The following is a 25,053-nucleotide window of genomic DNA, read 5'->3' on the forward strand; positions in this document are numbered from 1 at the left end:
TAAGTGTTATCTCTCAGTTCTTTTTCAGATTATTTTTCCTTGCTGCTGAAATTGGATTTTAGTTTCACATTTTCAGAATTTTAATTAATTTCTAGATTATTAAGAATAAAAACAAGACCAGATTGTCTTCTGGGAGATATTTATCTAGAGAACGCAATAGGCCTTCTTATATAAAATGTCTGGAGGTTTTCTTCTAAAGAATACCTGGGAAGAAATTCTTGAAAAGAAGTCCGGGAGGTCTCCTTATAAGGACGACCATAATGATTCCATCGAAAGGAGACAATTAGGTCTTCTCCAAAGCATCATAGTCGGAAAATAGCCAGGAGGTCTAGTTATGTTGTCTTCTTTTATAAAATCAGTTGGTCTTCTTCCACAACAGATATTTTTCTATTGAGGGCCCCAATAAAGTTTGTAGGGCCTTTACCCCACTTACCCCCAAAACGTCAGCCAAAAATACCCAATGCGTTTATATCTCCTGTTCGAGAGTGCTGAGCAGGCCGCCACAGAACTATGTTTGTGGAAATGAAGAGAAGAGCACTTTAAATTGACTGTTCTTTTTTTTATTTTCTTCCCGTTTTTTTTTTTTTTTTTTTTTGGTGTTTGCAAATGAATGGCATACATTTTATTTTTGTCCGTGCATTCGTTCGTTCTTTCGTTCAGCCGTTTTGTTGGTTCATCGTTTAGCCATATTCATTGGCTTATTACACACGATGTTAACAGTTTTTTTTTTTTTTCTTTTTTCAAGTTTTGGTCGGTCGGCTTTAGAGGATACTGACGACGATGACGATAAAAATTGCGATGATCTTCAGCGACTCCGTCAGCAGCATCATCATCTTGGTCGTCATCAGTGTCGTCATTAGCGGCAACAGCATCAGAACCACCATCGCCACCACCAAGAACATGGTGCGAGGCGAACAGAAAAATTAAATATAGGTCGAAATGATATAAGAATTAAAATATAAGCAAAAATATAACGGTTCCGAGAGGCACAGCAACATTTTGGGTTAATTTCTTCGTCTTAGGCCGGGACACAGGAATTCATGAAGTGTAAGTATTTTTAAGCTGGATATGGTTGTTTTTTGTGTTGTTTTTTTTCTGTTTTGGATTGGTAGGTATGTTTAATTCCCTGGTATTTGCAAAAGAGTTATCTCCACGAACAGAAACGCAAACATATAATGGATGAGGTTTGAAGAAAACAAAAAAAGTAAAGCACAAAACAAAATAATCCGAACAACAACAAAACAGCACACATTAAAAATGTATCAATTCCCCCCGCAAAACTCACACACGTAACCACCACCACCAGAGGTGGTGGGCCGGGGGACGAATACAAATCGAAATGAGGAACCCCACACCAAAAAAAAAAACCCAAACATACAACTCACGATCTGTTTCTTCACTTGCGCTTAAGATCAACCCACAGCGTTGTATTGTTTTTGTTATTGTTGTTATTATAAAACAGCGTAGGAATTGAAAACAGAAAAAAATTGAAATTAAAAGCCAAAATATCTGCCGCAAGGAACAACAACAACAAAAACCGCAAGACCAAAAAAACTTACCAAAAATATTCAGTTAGGGAGTTACTTTGAGGCAGGTGGAGTACAGAGCAACAAAAAAAAAAACAGGGTACTTTTTATGGGATGTAGTTGAGGAAAAAAGATGGTAGGAGACTCATTGGCCTTAAATCTTCTTGGAAAAGATCAATTGAATTTCATAGAGAAGATCACTTGATCTTAACAGAGAAGATCAGTAGATTTTCTAGGGGAAGGTCAGTAGATCTTCTTGGAGAAGATCACTTGATCTTCTTGGAAAAGATCACTTGATCTCCATGTTTGTCAGTCCTTGAAAAAATATTCTTTAAAAAATCCACGTTTATTTGGGTCCTTGAAAAAATATTCTTTAAAAAATCCACGTTTATTTGGGTCCTTGAAAAAATATTCTTTAAAAAATCCACGTTTATTTGGGTCCTTGAAAAAATATTCTTTAAAAAATCCACGTTTATTTGGGTCCTTGAAAAAATATTCTTTAAAAAATCCACGTTTATTTGGGTCCTCTTTAAAAAATCCACGTTTATTTGGGTCCTTGAAAAAATATTCTTTAAAAAATCCACGTTTATTTGGGTCCTTGAAAAAATATTCTTTAAAAAATCCACGTTTATTTGGGTCCTTGAAAAAATATTCTTTAAAAAATCCACGTTTATTTGGGTCCTTGAAAAAATATTCTTTAAAAAATCCACGTTTATTTGGGTCCTTGAAAAAATATTCTTTAAAAAATCCACGTTTATTTGGGTTCTTGAAAAAATATTCTTTAAAAAATCCACGTTTATTTGGGTCCTTGAAAAAATATTCTTTAAAAAATCCACGTTTATTTGGGTCCTTGAAAAAATATTCTTTAAAAAATCCACGTTTATTGGGTCCTTAAAAAAATATTCTTTAAAAAATCCACGTTTATTTGGGTACTTGAAAAAATATTCTTTAAAAAATCCACGTTTATTGGGTCCTTAAAAAAATATTCTTTAAAAAATCCACGTTTCTCAGCCCTTGAAAAAATATTCTTTAAAAAATCCACGTTTATTGGGTCCTTAAAAAAATATTCTTTAATAAATCCACGTTTCTCAGTCCTTGAAAAAATATTCTTTAATAAATCCACGTTTCTCAGTCCTTGAAAAAATATTCTTTAAGAAATCCACGTTTCTCAGTCCTTGAAAAAATATTCTTTAATAAATCCACGTTTCTCAGTCCTTGAAAAAATATTCTTTAATAAATCCACGTTTCTCAGTCCTTGAAAAAATATTCTTTAAGAAATCCACGTTTCTCAGTCCTTGAAAAAATATTCTTTAAGAAATCCACGTTTCTCAGTCCTTGAAAAAATATTCTTTAAGAAATCCACGTTCCTCAGTCCTTGAAAATATATTCTTTAAAAAATCCACGTTTCTCAGTCCTTGAAAAAATATTCTTTAAAAAATCCACGTTTCTCAGTCCTTGAAAAAATATTCTTTAAAAAATCCACGTTTATTTGGGTCCTTGAAAAAATATTCTTTAAAAAATCCACGTTTATTTGGGTCCTTGAAAAAATATTCTTTAAAAAATCCACGTTTATTTGGGTCCTTGAAAAAATATTCTTTAAAAAATCCACGTTTATTTGGGTCCTTGAAAAAATATTCTTTAAAAAATCCACGTTTATTTGGGTCCTTGAAAAAATATTCTTTAAAAAATCCACGTTTATTTGGGTCCTTGAAAAAATATTCTTTAAAAAATCCACGTTTATTTGGGTCCTTGAAAAAATATTCTTTAAAAAATCCACGTTTATTTGAGTCCTTGAAAAAATATTCTTTAAAAAATCCACGTTTATTTGGGTCCTTGAAAAAATATTCTTTAAAAAATCCACGTTTATTTGGGTCCTTGAAAAAATATTCTTTAAAAAATCCACGTTTATTTGGGTCCTTGAAAAAATATTCTTTAAAAAATCCACGTTTATTTGGGTCCTTGAAAAAATATTCTTTAAAAAATCCACGTTTATTTGGATCCTTTAAAAAATATTCTTTAAAAAATCCACGTATATCGGGTCCTTGAAAAATATTTTCTTTAAAAAGTCCACGTTTATTGAGTCCTTGAAAAAATATTTTTTTTAAAAAGTCCACGTTCTCAGTCCTTGAAAAAATATTGTTTAAAAAATCCACATTTCTCAGTCCTTGAAAAAATGTTCTTTAAAAAATCCACGTTTCTCAGTCCTTGAAAAAATATTCTCTAAAAAATCCACTTTTTTTAGATGAGGGTCCTTGAAAAAATATCTTCTTGCCGAAGATCCGTTGATCTCCTTCTATTGGGTCATTGCAAAAAATCTCTCTAAAAATGTTTGGAAAAACATTTTAAAACGTCTTAATTTTTCAATTCGCCATCCGAATGCCCTCCTCCATTCCATAATTAAAATGTTAAAATAATTTCAACATATCAAAGCCTCGTCTATCTCTATCTCAATCGCGTAGGGTATTCATGAGACGAGATAAAAAAGCTGAGATAAGAGACCCCCATTCGCCGGCAAACGGCAATGGCTTTGCCTCGCTTCACTTGTTCGTAAACAAATTACTAAGGAGCTACATTACGCTTACACGGCAGCGACAGCAGCAGCCAACACAACAAGAGCAACAACAACAATGCGTACGGAACCAACAAATAAATCACAAAGATTTCTTAACTTGTTGTTGTTGTTGTTACCGTTTGTTTTTGGCGAACAGAGAAGTATATCTGGTGAATGTCTTTCTTTTTGTTTTGGCCACAATGATGCTGGTGGAGCTGCTTTGAATGTGGCTCCGATGACGCTGATGATAATTGAATCAAAGAGTCTTCATTTATTTGCACACACACACTCACACACATAGAGACAATCTTACCTTAATTTGTTTCGCCAGAAATTAAAGTGGCCAAAAAGGCAACAGACATTGGACAACAAACAAAGCAGACAAAGCTAAAGAAGAAGAAGACCATGAAACCCCAACAACAACAACAAAAGCAACACATCATCTAATTATAGGAACTCATCCCAAAACTCAACGCAATTCAAAAGCAATTGAAGAAGATATGGCCAACGAATGAATGATTGCTGGCTTTGGACGACGGCGACGCACCAAAGCACCAGCATCGCCAGCCAGCCAGCCAACGCGGATGGTAGTGGGTCAAAGAAATGAAAACAAAGTGATCATTTCTTTAAGTTTGTGTGAGTGTGTGTGAATGTGTTTGTGTGCATATCGAAGTTGTCTGTTGTGATTTTGGCCAAATTCGTTTCACCATTCCGTTTTTTTTTCTTTTTTTTTTTTTTTTGGTTTATTGGCTGAAATGATTCTTTATCGTTATCGCAACTGTATATTTTAAATCAATTCAATTCATTTTTGTTAATAATTTTCTTAATGATTATTGTTTGCTGTTGCTGCTGTTGCTTTAGTTGTCGTTGTTGTTGTTGGCATATTCATTATTATTGTTGTGCTGCTGGAAAATAAGATGAATAATAGTCTGCTATCGGTGTTGAGAAATTTATGGAGCACTTTCATTTTTTTGGACTATGAGAGCTCAGGGGATTTCGGTAGCGAATCAGAGCTGCACTAACTTTTAAGGGTCAAAGGTTCAACAAAAGTGGAATTTTTAAAGGGACCCCTAGACCAATAAACGAGGTTGTTTTAAAGAATTTTATTTTAAGGACCCTCGAGGAGTAACAATTGATTTTTAAGGAAAAACATTCAAGCATTTCCAGAGACCAATAAACTTGATTTCAAAAAAAATATTAAGGAAACCCTAAGTTACTGCAATGAGATTTTCAAAATGTGCTTAAATAGTCGTGGATTGTTTAAGAATAGTTTTTTTTTTCAGAGACCATCCTTGTCTTAATCGCAAATTCAAAAAAAAATTACCCATACGGTAAAACGATACGGAAAAAACGAGCCTCATCGAAATACAGTTTTAAACCCTAGGTCTCTTTGGATCAAATCCATTTCAGGATATTTTGAGTGGGTCTAAATATTCTTTAAAAGATCCACTTTTCTCAGTCCTTGAAAAAAAATTCTTTAAAAATCCACGTTTATTGGGTCCTTGAAAAAAAATTCTTTAAAAATCCACGTTTATTGGGTCCTTGAAAAAAAATTCTTTAAAAAATCCACGTTTATTGTGTCCTTGAAAAAATCCACATTTCTTAGTCTTTGAAAAAATTTTTTTTTTTAAAAAATTCACTTTTTTCAGTCCTTGGAAAAATATTCTTTAAAAAATCCACGTTTATTGTGTCCTTGAAAAAATCCACATTTATTAGTTCCTTGAAAAAATCCACATTTATTAGTTCCTTGAAAAAATATTGTTTAAAAAATCTTCGTTTCTCAGTCCTTGAAAAACTATTCTTTAAAAAATCCACGTTTCTCAGTCCTTGAAAAAATATTCTTTAAAAATCCACGTTTCTCAGTCCTTGAAAAAATATTCTTTAAAAAATCCACGTTTCTCAGTCATTGAAAAAATATTCTTTAAAAAATCCACGTTTCTCAGTCATTGAAAAAATATTCTTTAAAAAATCCACGTTTCTCAGTCATTGAAAAAATATTCTTTAAAAAATCCGCGTTTCTCAGTCCTTGAAAAAATATTCTTTAAAAAATCCACTTTATTGGGTCCTTCAAAAAAAAATTCTTTAAAAAATCCACATTTCTTAGTCTTTGGAAAAAAAATTTTTTTTAAAAAATTCACTTTTTTCAGTCCTTGGAAAAATATTCTTTAAAAAAAACACGTTTCTCAGTCATTGAAAAAATATTCTTTAAAAAAATCCACGTTTCTCAGTCCTTGAAAAAATATTCTTCAAAAAATCTAAGTTTCTCAATCCACTCGTGGATATTTTAAGAAAAGTTTTTTTTTTTTCAGAGACCATCCGTGTCTTAATCGCAGATTAAAAAAAAATATATGGGTATATTATGGCTATAAGGGGTATATATCATTTGATACGGAAAAACGAGCCTCTCGAAATACAGTTTAAAACCCTAGGTCTCTTTGGACCAAATCCATTTCAGGATATTTTGAGTGGGTCTAAGGGTATCCCTCCGTGTGTCTGTGTATCTGGCTGGTGCGTACCATAACTCTTGAAGGGTGTATCTGATTTGGTATAAATTTGGTATGTCGTAAATTTTTTATCAAATATAGATCGAGTTCGGAGATCGGCCAATTTCTTCCGATACCTCACCAACCAAAGGTCGAAATTTTCTAGGAAAATATTAGAAAAGCGAGAGGATCATTCGATTTTGTTCAAACTTTACAAACTCCATTATTTGCATCAGTTCTATGGCAGGTGCGAAAATGGACAAAATCGGTCCACTTCATCTAGTACCTCCCCACAAAGGTTCAAAATTTTGAATAATTATGACTCTTATAAAAAGTGATGTAAGATTTCGATTGTTATACCCTCCACCATTCTATGGAGGGTAATTTAACTTTGTCATTCCGTTTGTAACTCCTCGAAATGTTTATAATAGACCCTACAAAGTACAGGGTGATATAAAAAATCCAGCAACAAAGTTAAACGTCATGATTGTTACATTTTTTTAAATTTTATTAAATTAAGCAAAAAATGTTGGAAATAGCATCAAATTTTAGAATAAGTTGAGATTTATTCGAATTGGTCAAATTTGGCACGAATTATGGCCTTCATTACCGCCAATGAAACCATCACACGCTGCCCGAATGTTGCTATGCGGTATTTTGGCTCATTCACTGCGAAGCGCTTGCTTGAGGCGATCGACACTTTGGTATTTTTTAGTGCCAACCTGGCTTACCAAAATACTCCAGACACAATAGTCCAACGGATTGGTATGCGGAGATTTCGGTGGCCATGAAAATGAAGCGAGGAACCTCATTTTGTATCCATTCTTGGGTGGCACATGCTGAGTGTGATGGTGCTGAGTCCTGTTGGAATGTCCAAGGTCTACGGCAAAAATGTTGGCGTGCCCAAAGCTTTAATACCACCGCCTCCAGAATATTTTCGCGATAATATTCGGCATTTATTCTGGTGCCACGGTCGATTAATACGAGCGGAGAGCGACCATCGCCTGTTATGGCGGCCCACACCATCACCAAGGACGGCGCTTGAGTTCTGGTGGCCAATCGAAGGGGCACATTTTCAGCTGACCTCTTTGGCAAGTAAACACGTTCATTTTGTTTTGTTGTTGTTGTTTACAAAAAGCTGCTGGACAACGATGTGTCCAGTTTTCTCATCGGAGAAAACAAAATTCGGCAGTTCACCACATTCGGCCAAGCCAAGCAACTCTTTAGCTCTGTTGAGACTATTTTCTTTCTGTTTTTGTTGCGGTGTAAGTTCTTGCACTTTTTGAAATTTCAATGGCTTTACCCGAGCTCAGTTTCAATATTTGAGAATGGAATATTACGATATATTCAGCTTACGAGCCATTTTTCGGCCCCTGCGACGCGGTTTTCGATCAAGTGGCTTCTTTACTTTTCGAACTATTTCTGCTGATGTTGCTGTTTTCTTTCGTCCACTTCCTTGACGTCGGGCTACGCTACCACGGTATCACGATAACGAGCGATGGTACGAGATACAAAAGATTTATTCACATTTAAATGCTGGAGTGCTCTAACGATAGTCCCTCGTGGTTTTCCAGCCAAATATAAAGAAATCACACTATCACGCTTGAATTCCATCACGATTAATTTTTTTTCTTTGGAAAATTCTAACCAAAATGCTTTCGTACGCTTGTAAACAATATAATGAGCTGTCACTGGAATAATTTGAACAACTGTCGGACGAGTGGCTTAAAAGTGACAGGAGTCTGATGTTGGTTGCAGTTTTTTCATCTCACCCTGTATTTGGTACTTTACGCACATTTCAACATTTTCCACAAATGATCGCATATATCATATAAAGTATAGGCAGTATTTGATATGGTTAAAATCTGGCAGGTCAGATACAAAATGGACAATATTAATTTCCTCCAACGGATCCTCCCCCGTAAATGAATTATCATAACGCACGTCGAAATATATATTTAAATAAACGGACATGTACTGAGGAGGGTATACGTCTGTAGGCAAAACCGACTGGATACTTTTTTGACTTGTTCTTCTTCTACAATTTACGGAATGTCAGATTTAATATTTACTTATCAGTCAATATCTTTTTTAGTAAATTAAAAATCAGTCAATGATCTTGGAAATCGATAAGCAATACCACCTATTAATTGATTTGCGCAATTTATTTGTATCTCAAAAATCAAGACGTGACGAAATTGAATAATGACATCTGTTTTGGTTACCTAGCACAGAAATGCAATGATATTCATACCTACACTGTAGGTATGTATGGATGTATTTCAATTTCCTGCATAATAAATTTCCCTTTGAATTTTACCGAAATCACTAATTGCTTGTAGAGTAGGCTTAACCAATTAAGCAAGAATATGCCAAATCGGAGGATCTGATTTACAAAAAAAAAAAAAAAAGAAAAAAACAACTTCTTTGGCATTCTTGTTTAGCGTTGGCAATAAGGATTTCCTTATTTGTGTGGCGATTATGCAAAACAAAGAAAAAAAGAACTTGTGGCGCCAATATCAGCAGAATTGATATTGTTGTTGTTGGTAATACTGAGATTATTAATTTTGTTGTGAAATCAACAAAGTGACTATTGGCTTGGGCGCCACAGGTCATTTAAAAATTTCCTGATCTTTCGAAAATCGTAGATTTTTATGAAATCTGCTAGGTCCAAATAATTAAGAAAAAAAACATTTTCCGAATCCCAATTTTTGATAAAGACTTTCATTTTTAAAAAAATCTGAAAAAAGTATCGTGAGAAAAATTATAGAACTTTTTATGAAAACCCTAAAATAATCAAAAATTGACCAATTTTGGAGGATCTGCAAAATATATGCCAAATTACTGGCTGAGATGAAGAAAGCTGCAACCAACTTCAGACTGCTGTCATTTCTAAGCCACTCGTCCGACAGCTGTTAAAATTATTCCAGTGACAGCTCATTATATTGTTTACAAGCGTACAAAAGCATTTTGGTGAGAATTTTCCAGAAAAAAAGTTTTTCGTGACGGATTTCAAGCGTGATGCTGTGATTTCTTTATATTTGGATGGAAAACCATAAGTGGCTGTCGTTAGAGCACTCTAGCATTTAAATGTAAATAAATCTTTTGTGTCTCGTACCATCGCTCGTTACCGTGGTAGCGTAGCCCGACCGACGCCAAGGAAGTGGACGTCAGCAGAAATGGTTCGAAAAGTAAAGAGGCGACTTGATTGAAACCCGCGTCGGAAGTGGCCGAAAAATGGCTCGCAAGCTAAATATATCGCAAAATTCCATTCGGCAAATATTCAAAAATTAGCTCGGGGTAAAGCCGTTGAAATTCAGATAAGTGCAAGAACTTACACCGCAACAGAAAGAAAATAGACTCAAAAGAGCTAAAGAGTTGCTTCGCTTGGCCGAAAGTGGTGAACTGCCAAATTTTGTTTTCTCTCTCTCTCTCTCTCTCTCTCTCTCTCTCTCTCTGATGAGAAAACATTCGTTGTCCAGCAGTTTGTAAACAACAACAAAACAAAATGATCGAGTTTACTTGCCAAAGAGGTCAGCTGAAAATTTGCACCTTCGGTTGGCCACCAAAACTCAAGCGACGGCCATGGTGATGGTGTCGACCGTGGCATCAGAATAAATGCCGAATATTATAGCGAAAATATTCTGGAGGGTGTATTAAAGCCTTGGGCACGCAAACATTTTGGCCGCAGACCTTGGACATCCCAACAGCACGCGCCACCCAAGAATGGTTACAAAATGAGGTTCCTCGCTTCATTTCTAGCACACCAAAATCTCCGGATACCAATCCGTTGGACTATTGTGTCTGGAGTATTTTGGAAAGCAAGGTTGGCAATAAACAAATACCAAAGTGTCAATCACCTCAAGCAAGAGCTTCGTCGGGAGCGGGAAAAAATACCGCAGAGCGTGTGTCAGCCACCAGAACTCATGCGCCGGCCATGGTGATGGTGTGGTTCGCCATAACTGCCGATGGTCGCTCTCTGCTCGTATTAATTGACCGTGGTATCAGAATAAATGCCGAATATTATCGCGAAAATATTCTGAAGGGTGTATTAAAACCTTGGGCACGCAAACATTTTGTCCGCAGACCTCGGACATACCAACAGGACTCAGCACCATCGCACTCACCTCTTTCCCCCCAAGAATGGTTACAAAATGAGGTCCCTCGCTTTATTTCCAAATGGCCACCAAAATCTCCGAATACCAATCCGTTCGACTATTGTGTCTCTGGAGTATTTTGGAAAGCAAGGTTGGCACTAAAAAATACCAAAGTGTCGATCACCTTAAGTAAGCGCTTCGCCGGGAATGGATCAAAATATGGCAGAGCAAAATTCGGGCGGCGTGTGACGGTTTCATTGGCCATTTGAAGGCCATAATTCGTGCCAAAGTTGAAAAATTCGAACAAATTTAAACTTATTCTAAAATTTGATGCTATTTCCGACATTTTTGTTTTCATTCAATAAAATTAAAAAAACAAACGTAAAAATTATGGCTTTTGACTTTGTTGTAGATTTTTTATCTCACCCTGTATATGCCAAATTATTGATTCTCTCTCTAATACTTCTAAAATACTATAGTATATATTATTTTTCCCTTTCCCCTGGATTCCAAATTCACCCCCCCCCCCCCCAATTATTTGCAAGATTTTCACATCCCCATTTTGAGAAAACCAGGCATTTCTTCCCAAAAAAAACGCCACACACGAACCTTCTCCTTGGGCAATTACAGCAAAATTTATCGGAATAACCTCAAAACAAAAAGTTTTTCCTTTTTTTTACAAAAAAAAAAATTAATCTCAAGCAATTGAAATGACTTTTACTTTGTTGCAGTCAATTTTTTGTATTTGGTTCACTTCACTGGGGATGGCGAGTGCGTAGGCTTCTTTGCTACATTTTGCAAAATTTATGTTTATGTTTTAAGCAGCCAACCAAAAAAAAGAAAAAGAAACAAAGCCAAAAGAAAACTAAAACTGAAAAACTTGAACATCATCACCCCAAGTAAAACAAACGTGCGTCCGTCCGTCCATTCGATAACCAAGACGACTATCTGTTTAGCATCAAAAATCAATTGCCGCCATTTGATGCTGTTACAATTGCCAGCAACAGGCATTCCCTGTCAATGGCAACAACAACTGCAGCCGGCAAGCAACACCGTTTTTTTCGGTTGGCTCTTCATCAATCCAGCAACAAAAGCAACAACAACAAGAAACTCCTCATGATTGCCATCAAGCGACAACAGAATTAGCCGAACGAACAGTAGCAACATTATTAACGATGACGACGACGATGGCGATGAACATCTCAACAGCAAAATCTTTGGGAAATAAAATGCGGCAACATCATCATTATCATTGGCATCGTCGACCCGTCACTGTCGTCAGCAACATCTGGAATATCCTCATTCGCATAAAAGCAAAAGGGACGGAAGAGAAGTAGATAAAAAAGAAGATCGGGTGATTTTGATGATTATACCCAATTTTTAAAAGAAGATCGACAGATTTTCTCGAATAGGAACACCTGAGCTTCCAGTTGATCTGTAGATATTTTTTTATACCATCCATACATATGGAGGGTATATTAAATTTGTCATTCCGTTTGTAACACCTCGAAATATACATTTTAGACCCCACAAAGTATATTTTCCTGATCAGCGTAAAATTCCATGTCGATTTAGCGATGTCCGACCATCTGTCCCTCTATCCGTCTGTGGAAATCACTCTAGCTTCCGAACGAAACAAAGTAGGTTGATAAAATTTTACTTAAATGTATATTATGTCTGCAGGACTTTTGGTATTAAAAACGGGCCAGGTAGGTCAATTTTTTTGGTATATGCCCCATATAACTATGCATTCCGATATTCGGTATTTTAATGATTTTAGCAACATTATTCACCGGAATTGTTTCAAATTTGGTATTTGAAGTTCGTAATGAATACTACAGCCTATGACAGAAAATTGTCTGTGCAGGTTCACGTCTTCGTGCAGCCCACATATAACGGCGCATTCCGATATTCGGTATTTTAATGATTTTAGCGACGTTATTCAACGGAATTGTTTTAAATTTCGTATTTGAAGTTCGTAATAATACTACAGCCTATGACAGAAAATTGTCTGTACAGGTTCACGTTTTGTTAAAGCCCCCAAACAATAGCACCTCCCTATATTCCGGGTATTGATTTTGATTTTAGCTACATTTTTTACCAATTTTTTTTCAAGTTCCGCATTTGAATATTTTACTGGCTTATGATAAAAATCACCTATGCAGGTCAACTTCATCGTATAGACATATTAGGGTCTATACGGCTACGTTCGGTATTTTAAAGATTTCAACAAAATTTCTAACGAATTTTATTTTTTTTTTAAATTGCCTAATTCGTTCCAAATGGTGGAGGGCATTTTAAGTTCGCCCCGGCCAAACTTAGTTGCTTTTTTACTTTTTTTTTTTTGGTCTTGAAAAAACTCCTAAAAAATCCACAATTGTGGTTTTGTGATTTATCCTGAAAAATATATATTTATATAACTACACTAGAGTTCCGACCTGCATTATTATTGGGACAGAAAAAAAAACGTCCCAATTCAAAGCGACAAATGTCAGGCCCTAGTGTAGATTTTTAAAAAAAATCTAGGGTTGTCTTTCGATGATCCTTGAAGAGATATTCCATAAAACACCCAATGATCCTTGACAAAACTAGTTTTGGAATCCGCGAGCGTTGACAAAATAATGTATAACCAGTAAGGAAACATCAAAAGTCGGTTGGGCTGAGTATATGATACCCTACACCACTCTGCATATTTAGTAGAGCTTCCGTAACAAAATAATTTATTTGGTGTAGATTATACCACCCATCAACATTTAGCTTTAGAGCAGTTATAATTTGGTTTCAGAGGGGACTAAGGTTTGAGAGGCATATCCAATTCTGAATCGATTTTCACTAAATTAGACGGAGACATTTTTATCTATTATACCAAATAACATTGCTATAGAGTGCATAATATCACTTCGAGAAGGATTTTATAAAATAAATATATTTCGGAGCCGAGTTCCGCCAAATGGAAACGTACGTCCCGAAATTCACTGCATTTGGGCTGATATTGGCCAAATAATAGCACAATAAACCTGAAATCGGATTGAGGATATATATGGGAGCTATATCCAAATCTTAGCCGATCTCGATAAAATTTGACTAGGGCATTTCCGAGCTCTATAAGATATCTGATACCAAATATCATTGTTGTCGGATGCATGTTACGAATATGAGGCACTTAAAGATCAAATCGGAAGAAACATATATATGAGAGCTAAATCCATATCTGGACCGATTTTCACCAAATTTGATGTACTTGCTTCTAGACTGAATTCGGTCGGATGTACCAAATTCAGGTCATTTGGGATGATATTGGCCATTTGGTGGGCAATTAATCCGAAATCGGCTGAAGATATATATGGGAGCTATATCCAAAACTAAACCAATGTTGATACAATTTATCAGAGGTATTTCTGGGCTGTGTCTGATATCTGGTACCAAATATCATTGTTATGGAGTGCATATTACGAATATGAGGGACTTAAACACCAAATCGGATGAAACATATATAGCTATATCTGAACTGATTTTCACCAAATTTTTTGTACTGGCTTCTAGACTGAATTCGGTCAAATGTGTCAAAATTCAGGTAATTTAGACTGATATTGACCATTTTGTGCGCAATTAACCCGGATTCTCATCAATTTCAATAAGGTTCGTTCTTGGGGCAAACAAATATTTTTTGGAAAATTTTATCTCAATTGGATAATAAATGCAACCTGCATTTTGTTCAAGAGAATACATGAACAGTCATACGGACGGACATACATGCATAAATCGACTCAGAAAGTGATTTTACGTAGATCCTTATCGATCCGTTCGTAACTCATCGAAATAATCATTTTAGACCCAACAAAGTCATTATATTCTTGAAAGTTGTCTGGTTTGATCGTGGATTCTGCAATGACAGAACTTGCACTATTCTTAAAGAAACACAAAATAGACCAATTTTCCCTGTCAGTACTGGATGGAGTTACGCTGAATCTCCTGAAACAAGAACATCGAGGAGAGTACTGAAAAAGGCCTCACTGCACTCTATTCATACAGGGACGCCATAGGAAAGAGCTATCGCCATTTAGCACCAGTTAGTACATTTCGAACCATTATAGTACACATGGCCCAAAACCACCTTCATATCTGAATTCCAGAGACCAACATAAACCGCAATGTCAAAATTGAGGATTGAGGATTACAATACACATGTCCCAAAACTACTTCCATATCTGAATTCGAAATACCAACCTCAATATCATATTTCGGGATTCCAGCTCTTTCATATCTCAATTCCAGTTACCAACAAAAACCTCAGTAGGCCTCAATATCAAATTTGAAGATGTCAGCCCTATCCCTTTACCCAATACACAACTTAGTACCATTTAGTACTTCATCCGTTCACCCTAAACCAAATTTTTCCAAATTTAGTACCATGTAGTACAGTTCTCACACTCCGTACGCATTTCCAAAACCACCTTCAGTTCGATATGTCCAGTCTACACATGAACAGCGATACCTATACCGAATTTCAGATTTCAAGCACAATCTCTTTAGCAAATACCAAATTGTACCAAATATAGTACTATTTAGTACTTTTTGTGCACTTTCCAAAATCACCTTTTTATCACAAACCTACCACAAACAGGGACCCCAATTCCAAAATTTCAAAATTCCAACTTCATCCATTCACCCTAAACCAAAATGTTCCAAATTTAGTACCATTTAGAACAGTTCGCATACTCTGTACACATTTCCAAAGAAACCTTCATATATCAAACTAACTTTCCAATCTTGATTCTCTTAACAAATTTCAAGATTTTAGCCCGATCCGTTCACACAATACCAAATGGTTCCATTTTAGAAGTTTTAGTACAATTTAAGAAGTTTAGTACCATTTTAGAATCTTAAAGTTCGAATTTCCAAAAATTCTTTGGTACATCTACCATGCACTCCATCAGTGCGTCTCATTCTTAGTTTCCGAATTCTAGCTCATACCGTTTGTCCTACATAAAATATTTAATTTTTATCCTTTTCACACGAATACGCACCTAGGCTGACTCTTTTGCATGATTTCAAAATTCTAACTTCAGCCGTTCCGTCTAGGCTTTGATTCTCACTGGGTCAGTTATTTCACTACTCATAACCAAAAAGACAGACGTACGACTAGATGTCCTAAAAGGCATTTTATCCAAATGTTCTAAAAGGCATTTTATCCAAAGAGACCTAGGGTCTAAAACCGTTTTTTTTTTCTTCGATGAGACATGTTTTGGCCGCATCAAATTATAAATATCCTCTGTAGATATATGGTTGAGGATAGAATAATAAGAGGTTCCTTTGTCCCGTTTCCTTAATATCCCATTTTCTATCATTTTTTATTTTAGGAGGGCAATTTTTTAATTTCCAAAAAAAAAATAATAATAATAATAATAATAACAATTATTTTAAACTTACCAATAGAAATTATTGCTGACGTACGGTAATCCTTTGTGGGTAATGACTTTCCAAAATTGTTCGATGTTTCAATAAATCGGCATTCGCACTACACTTCTCTCATTTGTTTGTAATAATTATTTTTTTTTTTTTTTGCAAAATAGGAATTCTCTTCTATTTTTTCGATAATAATTCACAATCAATTTTCCACTCGACAAAAATTAAATATTAATTTTCATATGTTTTTTTTAATTATTATTATTTCATAAAATATTTATGCAACCACTTGAGATCTCACTCTCTCTCCCCTCTCTCTTATGAAGAAATTCTTTACATTTTACAATAATTTTTTTCTTCAGTTCAAGATGTGTGCCAAGTGCGAAAAAATACCTTTTTTGTGCGGTGCGGTGATGATGATTTTTATCAACTTATATTTTTTTCGGTTAAATAAACAATAAATTTGTTATCTTAAGAATTTTTGTTGCTGTTGCTGTCGTTTTTATATTTTCTTCTCATTCTCAATAACTCTTCTGGGTTTTCATCTGACGGCGGCGTTGGTGTTTCATGCCCCCTTACGAAAGTACGGCACTCACTTCGCACTTGTTTGCCGCAAAAATACACGACGTTGTTGTTGCTGTTACTTTATACAAAAAAAAAAATATAAACCGAATGACGACACACATACACACACGCGCTCAGAATACAAAACGTACGTACCAATTTTTTTGTTTTATTTTAATTGTTTTTTTTTTCTTCTTATAAAAAATAAAATTAACTGAAAACAACAAATGGCATACAAATATTTTATTTGTTTTATTTTCAACTGACGTTCGTGGGTTTTAATAATTGTGGTGTTTTTGGAGGTATTTCACTTTTTACCTTTTTTATAAGAATTTAAATTTCTATTCTAATTGGATTCTTGTTTTGCACACTTCATTCAACTCCGATATTTGTTTGTTTTCTAATTAAATAACAACACTATTTTAAGAATATGCTCTTCAACTCCACTCTCTTTCTCTCTCACGCACATCAAAAATTATTAGCCCTTTTATGAACCTTAATGTTATTGTTATATTTTATTTCCGTATTTCACACAATTATTCTTTCTTTATTTATTGTTTTCAATATCACCAATTTTTCACAGACTCACGCCCGCTTCAGAAAAAAAATCATTATTCGTTACTTTTTTCCGTTTGCCGCATTTACCAAACAACGGTGTTCGTTCGTTCGTTTACTTCCTTTGCTGTTCGACATCCGCACGCTTCGATACGTTGTTGTTTAATGAATGATCCCATACCTGAGTACTCTGTAGTCTATCTATCTGCAGCAGTTGTTGTCCGCAATTATCATTAAGATGTGTGAGGCTGCTGGCAGATAGATCATAATGATGTTCAGTTTGGAGCTTGTGCCCAATGCACATTGGGTGCTCTATTTGGCGCCACTCAACACAAAACACACACGATCTCTCTCTGAGAAGAGAACGGAAAAAACCCCCCAATCATAAATAAACAACATATGTTGGTGCTCTTCTTCTCTTTGGGAGAAGGGTTAATGCAAGAGAGCAATCATTCGTTTGTTTACGTTATTTGAAAGAGGAGAGCGCATATTTTTTTGGAGGGAAAATACCAACATATAAACAAGGAAATGAAAGAAAACATTTCTTCTTTTAGAATTTGTGAATTTTTAAACGGAAACAGAAGTTATTTTTGGCTAATAAAGGAGTGTGGAAGGAGATTATTATTTAGCAATTGTAAGAGGATAATAGATAATATATTAAAGGCCTGCATAGTGGCAGCACTTTGTCATTTGTATGTATGTGGAATTGGAGGAATGTTATGGGCTGAAAGAACTTAGTATTGGAGTTTGTTTGTAAAAATGGTGGATATTCTATTCCTGCAATCTAAAATTGTTGGCAAACTAGTAGCAATTTTATGGGAATTCGAGATGTGATCAAAGAAGACATCCGACCCATGGGAAACTCGATTTAATTCGTTTTATTAATAGGAATGCGAAATGAAGACTTTCACGTAAAATGGGGTATAAATGGACTTTAAACTTGTATGTGAGTGTGTGTGTGTAGTTAAGTAGGTAACGCATATAGTAAATATTTCAATTCATTTAAAGGAAATAAAGACGTTCATCTGATTTTTCCTTCATGATATTAACAAAAAATTTAAAGCTAGTAGATTCTTGCAGCTACTGAAAAATATCATGTATTTTGTGTGAGTATTATAAAATATTAATTTATTTGAATTTCAGATTTCATTGTAAATATTTTATCTTTGCCGTCTGGACTCATCCCAGAATCTATGAATTGGCAGTGGAAGTCAACCGATTGGTACAGGAGCATAAGAGGAAAAATTGGCTAGACCATCTGAACTGTTGCAGCATTGGAAGCGATAAGAGTAAGCTGTGGGTAACTACTAAATCGTTCTCGAACTCTGGGAAAAAGGATAATAGAACCTGAGTCATCTTCAAATAGATCATTTGCCATTTTGGCTTAACGAAACTAGAAAATACAACACTGTCTTCAGCTACCATTGCCAACCGTGTTGTATTTTCCCTGTGATTTCGCAATTATCGAAGCATTTGGAAGATTGTTTTTGAAAAAATCACTTTGGTGAGTTTTCTTCGAGTCCTTTTGGTGACCAAAAAATGATTAACTGACTTGTATGATCGAAAAACGACTCGAAAATGACTCTCTTTAATGAGTGAAAAGAGATCAATTTAATATACAACAACAAAATGTAGGGGAATCGCAAATCAATCATTGAGATGTGCAAAATGTGACCATTTTCCGTTGTTTATTATCGTATTGCGATCATCTAGAGATTGAAAAATGATTAGTCTTAAAAAGATCTTGCAGCTGTTTGAAAAGTGATCAAAATTATATATTTTTTGATCATATTTTGCACAGATAGGTGCATAAATGCTGCTTGTTTTGTTATGCAAGGGCCGTTCTGTTTCTGGACTGACTATCAAAAAGTTGAATTACTGTTCATTTATAAAAAGTGCCTGGAGGCGTCAAAAGCAAAAGTGTATAATATTGAAAAGTAAAAAAATATGAAAAAGTGTACGTTTATCTCTTTGTTTATTTATTAATTTTTATAAAGGAAATGTCAGCAAGTTAAATTACAAAAATAAAAAAGGCTAAAATAAAAACGATGGCAAAAAAGAGGCAGAAAATTTAATTTTGCAAAAAAAAAAGTAGAACTGAATATGAAAAAAAAATGAAGAAAAGTCCAGAAACGTGAATTAGTGAAGCAAAATGAGACAGAACTTGATTTGTAAGTTAGAAAATTGGGTATTTGATTGATTAATTCACTACTTTATAAGCTATTAATACTTATATAATTTTTGATAATCTATTTCCAGAAAGAGTTTATTGCAAAAACCGAAAGGTTTTTTCAGATAAATTAGCCTGCCAATACAGCTGGAAGGGGACAGGGTAAATCTGAGTGCATTTTATTATTTTATTTAGTTACAGTAATCAAAAGTGAGTTTGTCTTTTTAACACATATAAAGAATTAGTAAAATGGACAGACTTGTACATATTTTATTTCAGATATATGTCATCTCAAATACTCAAGCAACGACAAGGATATGAACACAATCCTACAAAAACATTTTGTTCACGTTAGAGACCGCGTTACAAATAGAAAACGGCCCGATTGCAGTTCCTGATTTTTTGATTTTTTTAAATGATTTTTTTTTTCTTACTTATTTTTTTACAATCGCATTTATTGATATTACAGTACAAATTATATTCATAAAAGATGGATTATTTTTATTTTAAATAAATTTTTATATGAACATATATAATTAAATTCTTTTTTTTACGGTACATCCGAATATTTAGAAATCACGTACGTGATTCGTAGAATCGTAAACACTCATATAAGACTCATAAATGACTCGAATTTAAGACAAAGGGGACTCATAAAAGACTCCTAAATGAGTATACATATGAGTGATATATGACACTTAAAAGACTAATAAATTACCCACTTAAGACTCATAAATGATCAAAAAATGACTAAAAAAAGACTCGAAAAAGATTCACAAATTAAGCGTCTTAGCGCAATAAATGATTAGAAAACGACTCGAAGAAGACTCGTAGAACGATCAGAAAATGTTCGAAAAAGACTCTTAACTAATCTAGAGGAAGACTCATATGTGATTTATTTAGAAGAGCCGCGTGAAGTCACGTTTTTCTCCCGACAACTGAGTCTTTTATGATCAGAAAATGCGCTCATATTCCAGCTTTTTAATCGCGCTCGTTTCCGAAGCCTAGAAAATGCCCAGGGTGGTCACACCGTTGAAGCCAGACAAGAATGCCAGCAAAAGCGATTCATACAGGCCAATTTCGCTTTTGTCGCCAGTAGCAAAGACTCTTGAGGCTTTACACCTCTCCAGCATCAGAGTGAGCTATATGCACGCCATATCCACACATACCAGAGGAGGATCAAAACAGAACATATCGTGTGATAGCAAATTGCTGGTTTGAGAATGTTGAGAGAACTGCTCCCCAGCCGAGTTGTGTGGACGCAGTCGTACATGGAATTCCAGAGTATGAATTCCAAAACCCGTAGAGTAAAACAGAGATTCTCCCAAAGTGGGGTGATATCTCCGGAAATGTTTAACCTCTACCTTTCCGGAATTCCTTGCCCTCTAGACGACATAGAAATCGTAACGTATGCGGATGATTGTACGGTCATTGGGCCTCATTGTTGATGACATTTGTGTAAGGTTGAATGTCTATCTCGCAGAGCTTGCCGACTACTTCCACGCGGGAAATATAAACATATGCTTCGCTAAATCAATAGCCACAATATTTACCACATGGTCTGCGGAGATGAGAACAAAGCTGAATGTGCAGGCGAGGGAAATATAATTTTGATTACGAGCTACCTCTAGATCATAGGGATCACATTCGACAGCATTTTCAAACCACAGCGACCTGCGACAAAATGAAAAATATGAACAAGGTCCTCAAAGCGCCAACCTGCAGCACTTGGAGTGCGGACAAGGGGACCTTGTTGACCTTTAATAACGCGATATGTCGGTCTGTGGTCAGCTATTCAGCCGCAGTATGGTCTACGAATACAAGTACTGAGCAGTGGAAGAACATGCAGACCTGCCAGAATGTTGCACTGAGAACTACGACAGGATACCTACTCATGACACCAGTGTGAACCATCTATGGTTATGCACGTCAGCATAACCAAATGCTTTCGTTACAGTACCTGTTTTTGTGTTATTGTGGGAGTTATCCAAACCATGAAATAGTGGGAAGAGCTTATCAAAAGGACCCACACACTCTAGAGGGGAAGTCCCAGACCCAGAGTAGTATTCATACGAATGCTGTCACTGATTTTATTAACCAATACAGTACGAATGTCGTCCTTGGGGTCCACTTCCAATTACTTCAGCTCAAAAATCTCAACCTATTGCGGCAGCTGGAGTTACATGAAGAACCAGATTAAGATAATTCAATGTCAGGCAAGCAACAAAAAAAAACTTTGTCTTTATTTATATTTTTGTTTTTTTTTTTTTAACCACAATTAATGACCTACAAACATATTTTCAAATATGTAGGAAACAAGAAAGCAACCTAAGAAAATACCGTAGGCAAAAAAGGTTGCACTTTTAAGTGTAATAAATAAAGCATACTTTCAGGCGATGAAAAAATAGCCAACTCATTATCCATAATTTAACAGGTAATCTATTGGAATCTCTTTCCGAATTCAAAATTGGAAATGTTTTAGTAGTCTTTGATGTTCAACAGATATTACTTCGCCAAAACGTACATTCAACTACAATTTCAATAAAAGGCTAAAACGTGCGAAATGGGTCCCATCACATGCCTTTTGTATATTTTGTTTAGATATGTATTTCCTAAGTTTTCCGAGTTTGCACTAATTGGTCTGTACCAGAATTGCAAGAATGTAAAAGTTTTTACTACGATAACCGATTTGCCCTTTGTGATATCGAATAGCAAAACTAGTAGATCCTTGCAGGAACTGGAACAGAGTATGTAAGTATTCCTCATTGGCATCTGTAGATTTCTTCTTTATCAAGCCGTTCTTTTATAAGATTCCAGCTATTACAGATAAATTATCAATCTATCCACATAATTAAAAATATATATATATATTTATAGAAATTGTTTTAATTTGTGTGTTTGTGGTATATATCGTCATTGTATATTTATACATTTTATTAAAACTACAATATTTCATTGTAAAAATGTATAATTTTTTTGTACATAGTGTAAAAATGTATGTAGATATAAGGCAAAAATTGGTGTGTTTTCATTTTGGATTACCAAAACAACAATGGACGGAATGTAACATTAGTCTCATTAATAATTTAAAAAAATTGATATATATTGAAATGGAGTGTATAACTTAAAATCTATAAACTACTTTATGCGTCTTTGTTGGTCATCATGTTGTTTTTTGGACGAAAATGCATATTTTGTTAATGGGAATTAACTAATAAATATCTAAGTGAAGCTTTCGTTGATTCTATGGCATCAAAAGTTCAATATTGGGATTTTGTATTTCCAAAAATATTTGATACTGCGAAAAGACACAAAGCCAACAATAGAACTGAAAAGAAGGAATGTGAATATTAATTTTCAGGGAATTAAAATTATGGAGTGATATACTTACATTGTAGGACATCCAAACAAACAGCAAGAGGGCAGAAAATGTTTGCTCCAACTAAAAAGGAAAGAAACGTTTGGTTATTACTTTCCTAAGTAACCATTTACATGTATTATAGCTTACATAAATATAATAGCCGCCAATGAGCCACAAACCAAAGACCAGCTGGAATAATATGCCAACACCAACTAGGATCAACCAAGGCAATAGCCATCCTCTTGTGCTGGAAAGGTAGAAATTTAAGTGTTATTAAAACTTAACATTATAATACATAAGTTATTGTAAATATCGTCTTATATTTTTTGGACCATCTACGAACACCTCATTCAGGCCCTCTACAGTCCTTTTACAATCTCTTCCGGTCCTTGTAATGACGTGTCTATGAAGACTCACTTCTAACCTACTTCCTTCTGTCCATAAAGAAGCTCATTATGTCGAAAATAATGGATCCTTCAGATCGTCTACTATCGATACAATATCTTAGTCACTTCTAAAGACCTGTCTATGATGACAACTTCCTAAACCGACACCATTCGGATAGTGTATAAAGGACTCACGCAGCTCCTTCAAAAAAAATTGATTCTGTTTATCTGTCAACACACCTGCCATTGATTAACTTTTGTGACATTCTAGAAAGACCACCTTCAGTTGATCTAAAAAGACCACCTTCAGCTGGTCTAGAAATGCTATCTAGAAAGACCACTTTCAGCTGGTCTAGAAAGACCATCTTCAGCTGGTCCAGAAAGACCACCATCAGCTGGTCCAGAAAGACCACCTTCAGCTGGTCCAGAAACACCATCTTCAGCTGGTCTAGAAAGACCATCTTCAGCTGGTCTACAAAGACCACCTTCAGCTGGCCTAGAAGACCACCTTCAGCTGGCCTAGAAGACCACCTTCAGCTGGCCTAGAAAGACAACCTTCAGCTGGCCTAGAAAGACCACCTTCAGCTGGCCTAGAAAGACCACCTTCAGCTGCCCTAGAAAGACCACTTTCAGCTGACCCAGAAATATCACCTTCAGCTTGCCTAGAAAGACCACCTTCAGCTGGCCTAGAAAGACCACCTTCAGCTGGCTTAGAAAGACCACCTTCAGCTGGCCTAGAAAGACCATCTTCAGCTGGTCTAGAAAGACAGCCTGCAGCTCGCCGCCCTTTATCTTGCCCATAAAGATCCCAATGAGTTCGTCGGACTCTCTTCTGCTCGGCTAGGAAACACTCTTCAGCTAGTCTAGAAAGATTCGTTTAGCTTGCCTAGAAGGTTCCCTGCAACTCGTCTATAAAGGCTCCCTCGCCTCACTTCGTTATAGACTCCCTTGAGCTTTTTTAAATCCATAATTTATATATATGATCCGAATTCATACCTGATTTTAATTCCATAATACACCAAATACGAAGAGATGATGACCATAATGAAATAAAATATGAAAAAACCACCCACAATGGGCATGGAAGATCTGATGTCTGTTTCAAACAGTGGTGAATAGAGTTGAGACGAATCTCCGCCCGAAAGCATGTATGCAATCTGAAATGAAATTTCATCAGTAAACCACAATTAAATGAAACCTAGACAGACATTCACGCAAAACTTACCATTGTAATGAAAACCACAGAAATGGCAGCCGTATAAGCTGCCACCGCATAACTGCCAGTCTTAACATTGTTCGACCATATAATTGGAGACCAGCAAGATTCTAGGACGGCCATTTTAATCTAAAACAAAAAGTTGTTTTAAATCAGAGAAGCAGCCAAAATGAATTTCAAGTTAAATAAAAGAAATTGTTTGTTAGAGGCCTGTCTACCGCCCATCTCATCTATCCATTAATTCCAATTTGATGTCGTCGTTTCTGCATGTTGTTGTTTTTGTTATTTCTCACAGTCACACAGGCACGCCCTGATCACCAACCATTTGATTTGTCAAGCCAAGTTTTCTTTTTCGTGCTTGAGTCACATCGTCGTTTTATTATAATTACCTTTTATTTCGTTTGTTTGTTGTGTTATTTTACGTTTTATTTATTTAAACTATTATTTCATTTAATTTTCTTAAATTTATTTTAATTTGTAATCGTGTTTTTAAATGCTATATTGCTTGAAATGTAAACAAATTAATTTGAAACTGTACAAAGCCTCTCTTCATGACTACTTTGTACTCTCTTATTGGGTTCTCATGGGGTTCTTCTTCTTCTTACTATCGTTGCAATGTTGCCACAGTGAAAGAATAGCAAAGAGATATCGATATTTTCAACCATTAAAACTATCGATAAATCGTATTAATAGGTCATTTATACGTAGGCAGAGTTTGTAAGTGGGAAAATTTGACAT

General features: G+C 35.2%; 1 protein-coding gene across 1 annotated transcript; it reads right to left on the reverse strand.

Annotated features, from left to right (window-relative positions):
- Nucleotides 1–22,302: 22,302 nt before the first annotated feature.
- Nucleotides 22,303–24,897, reverse strand: LOC101895945 (uncharacterized). Its single transcript, XM_005178631.3, has 6 exons — nt 24,705–24,897; nt 24,325–24,444; nt 24,096–24,256; nt 22,861–22,960; nt 22,744–22,794; nt 22,303–22,680 (listed from the first exon to the last, which is right to left on the reverse strand). The coding sequence occupies exons 2-6, from the start codon at nt 24,436–24,438 to the stop codon at nt 22,597–22,599; spliced, it is 510 nt and encodes a 169-aa protein (XP_005178688.1). The 5' UTR covers nt 24,439–24,444; nt 24,705–24,897; the 3' UTR covers nt 22,303–22,596.
- Between the last annotated feature and the right edge of the window lie 156 nt (nt 24,898–25,053).

Source organism: Musca domestica, unplaced genomic scaffold, assembly GCF_030504385.1.
Source record: "Musca domestica strain aabys unplaced genomic scaffold, Musca_domestica.polishedcontigs.V.1.1 24, whole genome shotgun sequence".
NCBI lineage: Eukaryota > Metazoa > Arthropoda > Insecta > Diptera > Muscidae > Musca > Musca domestica.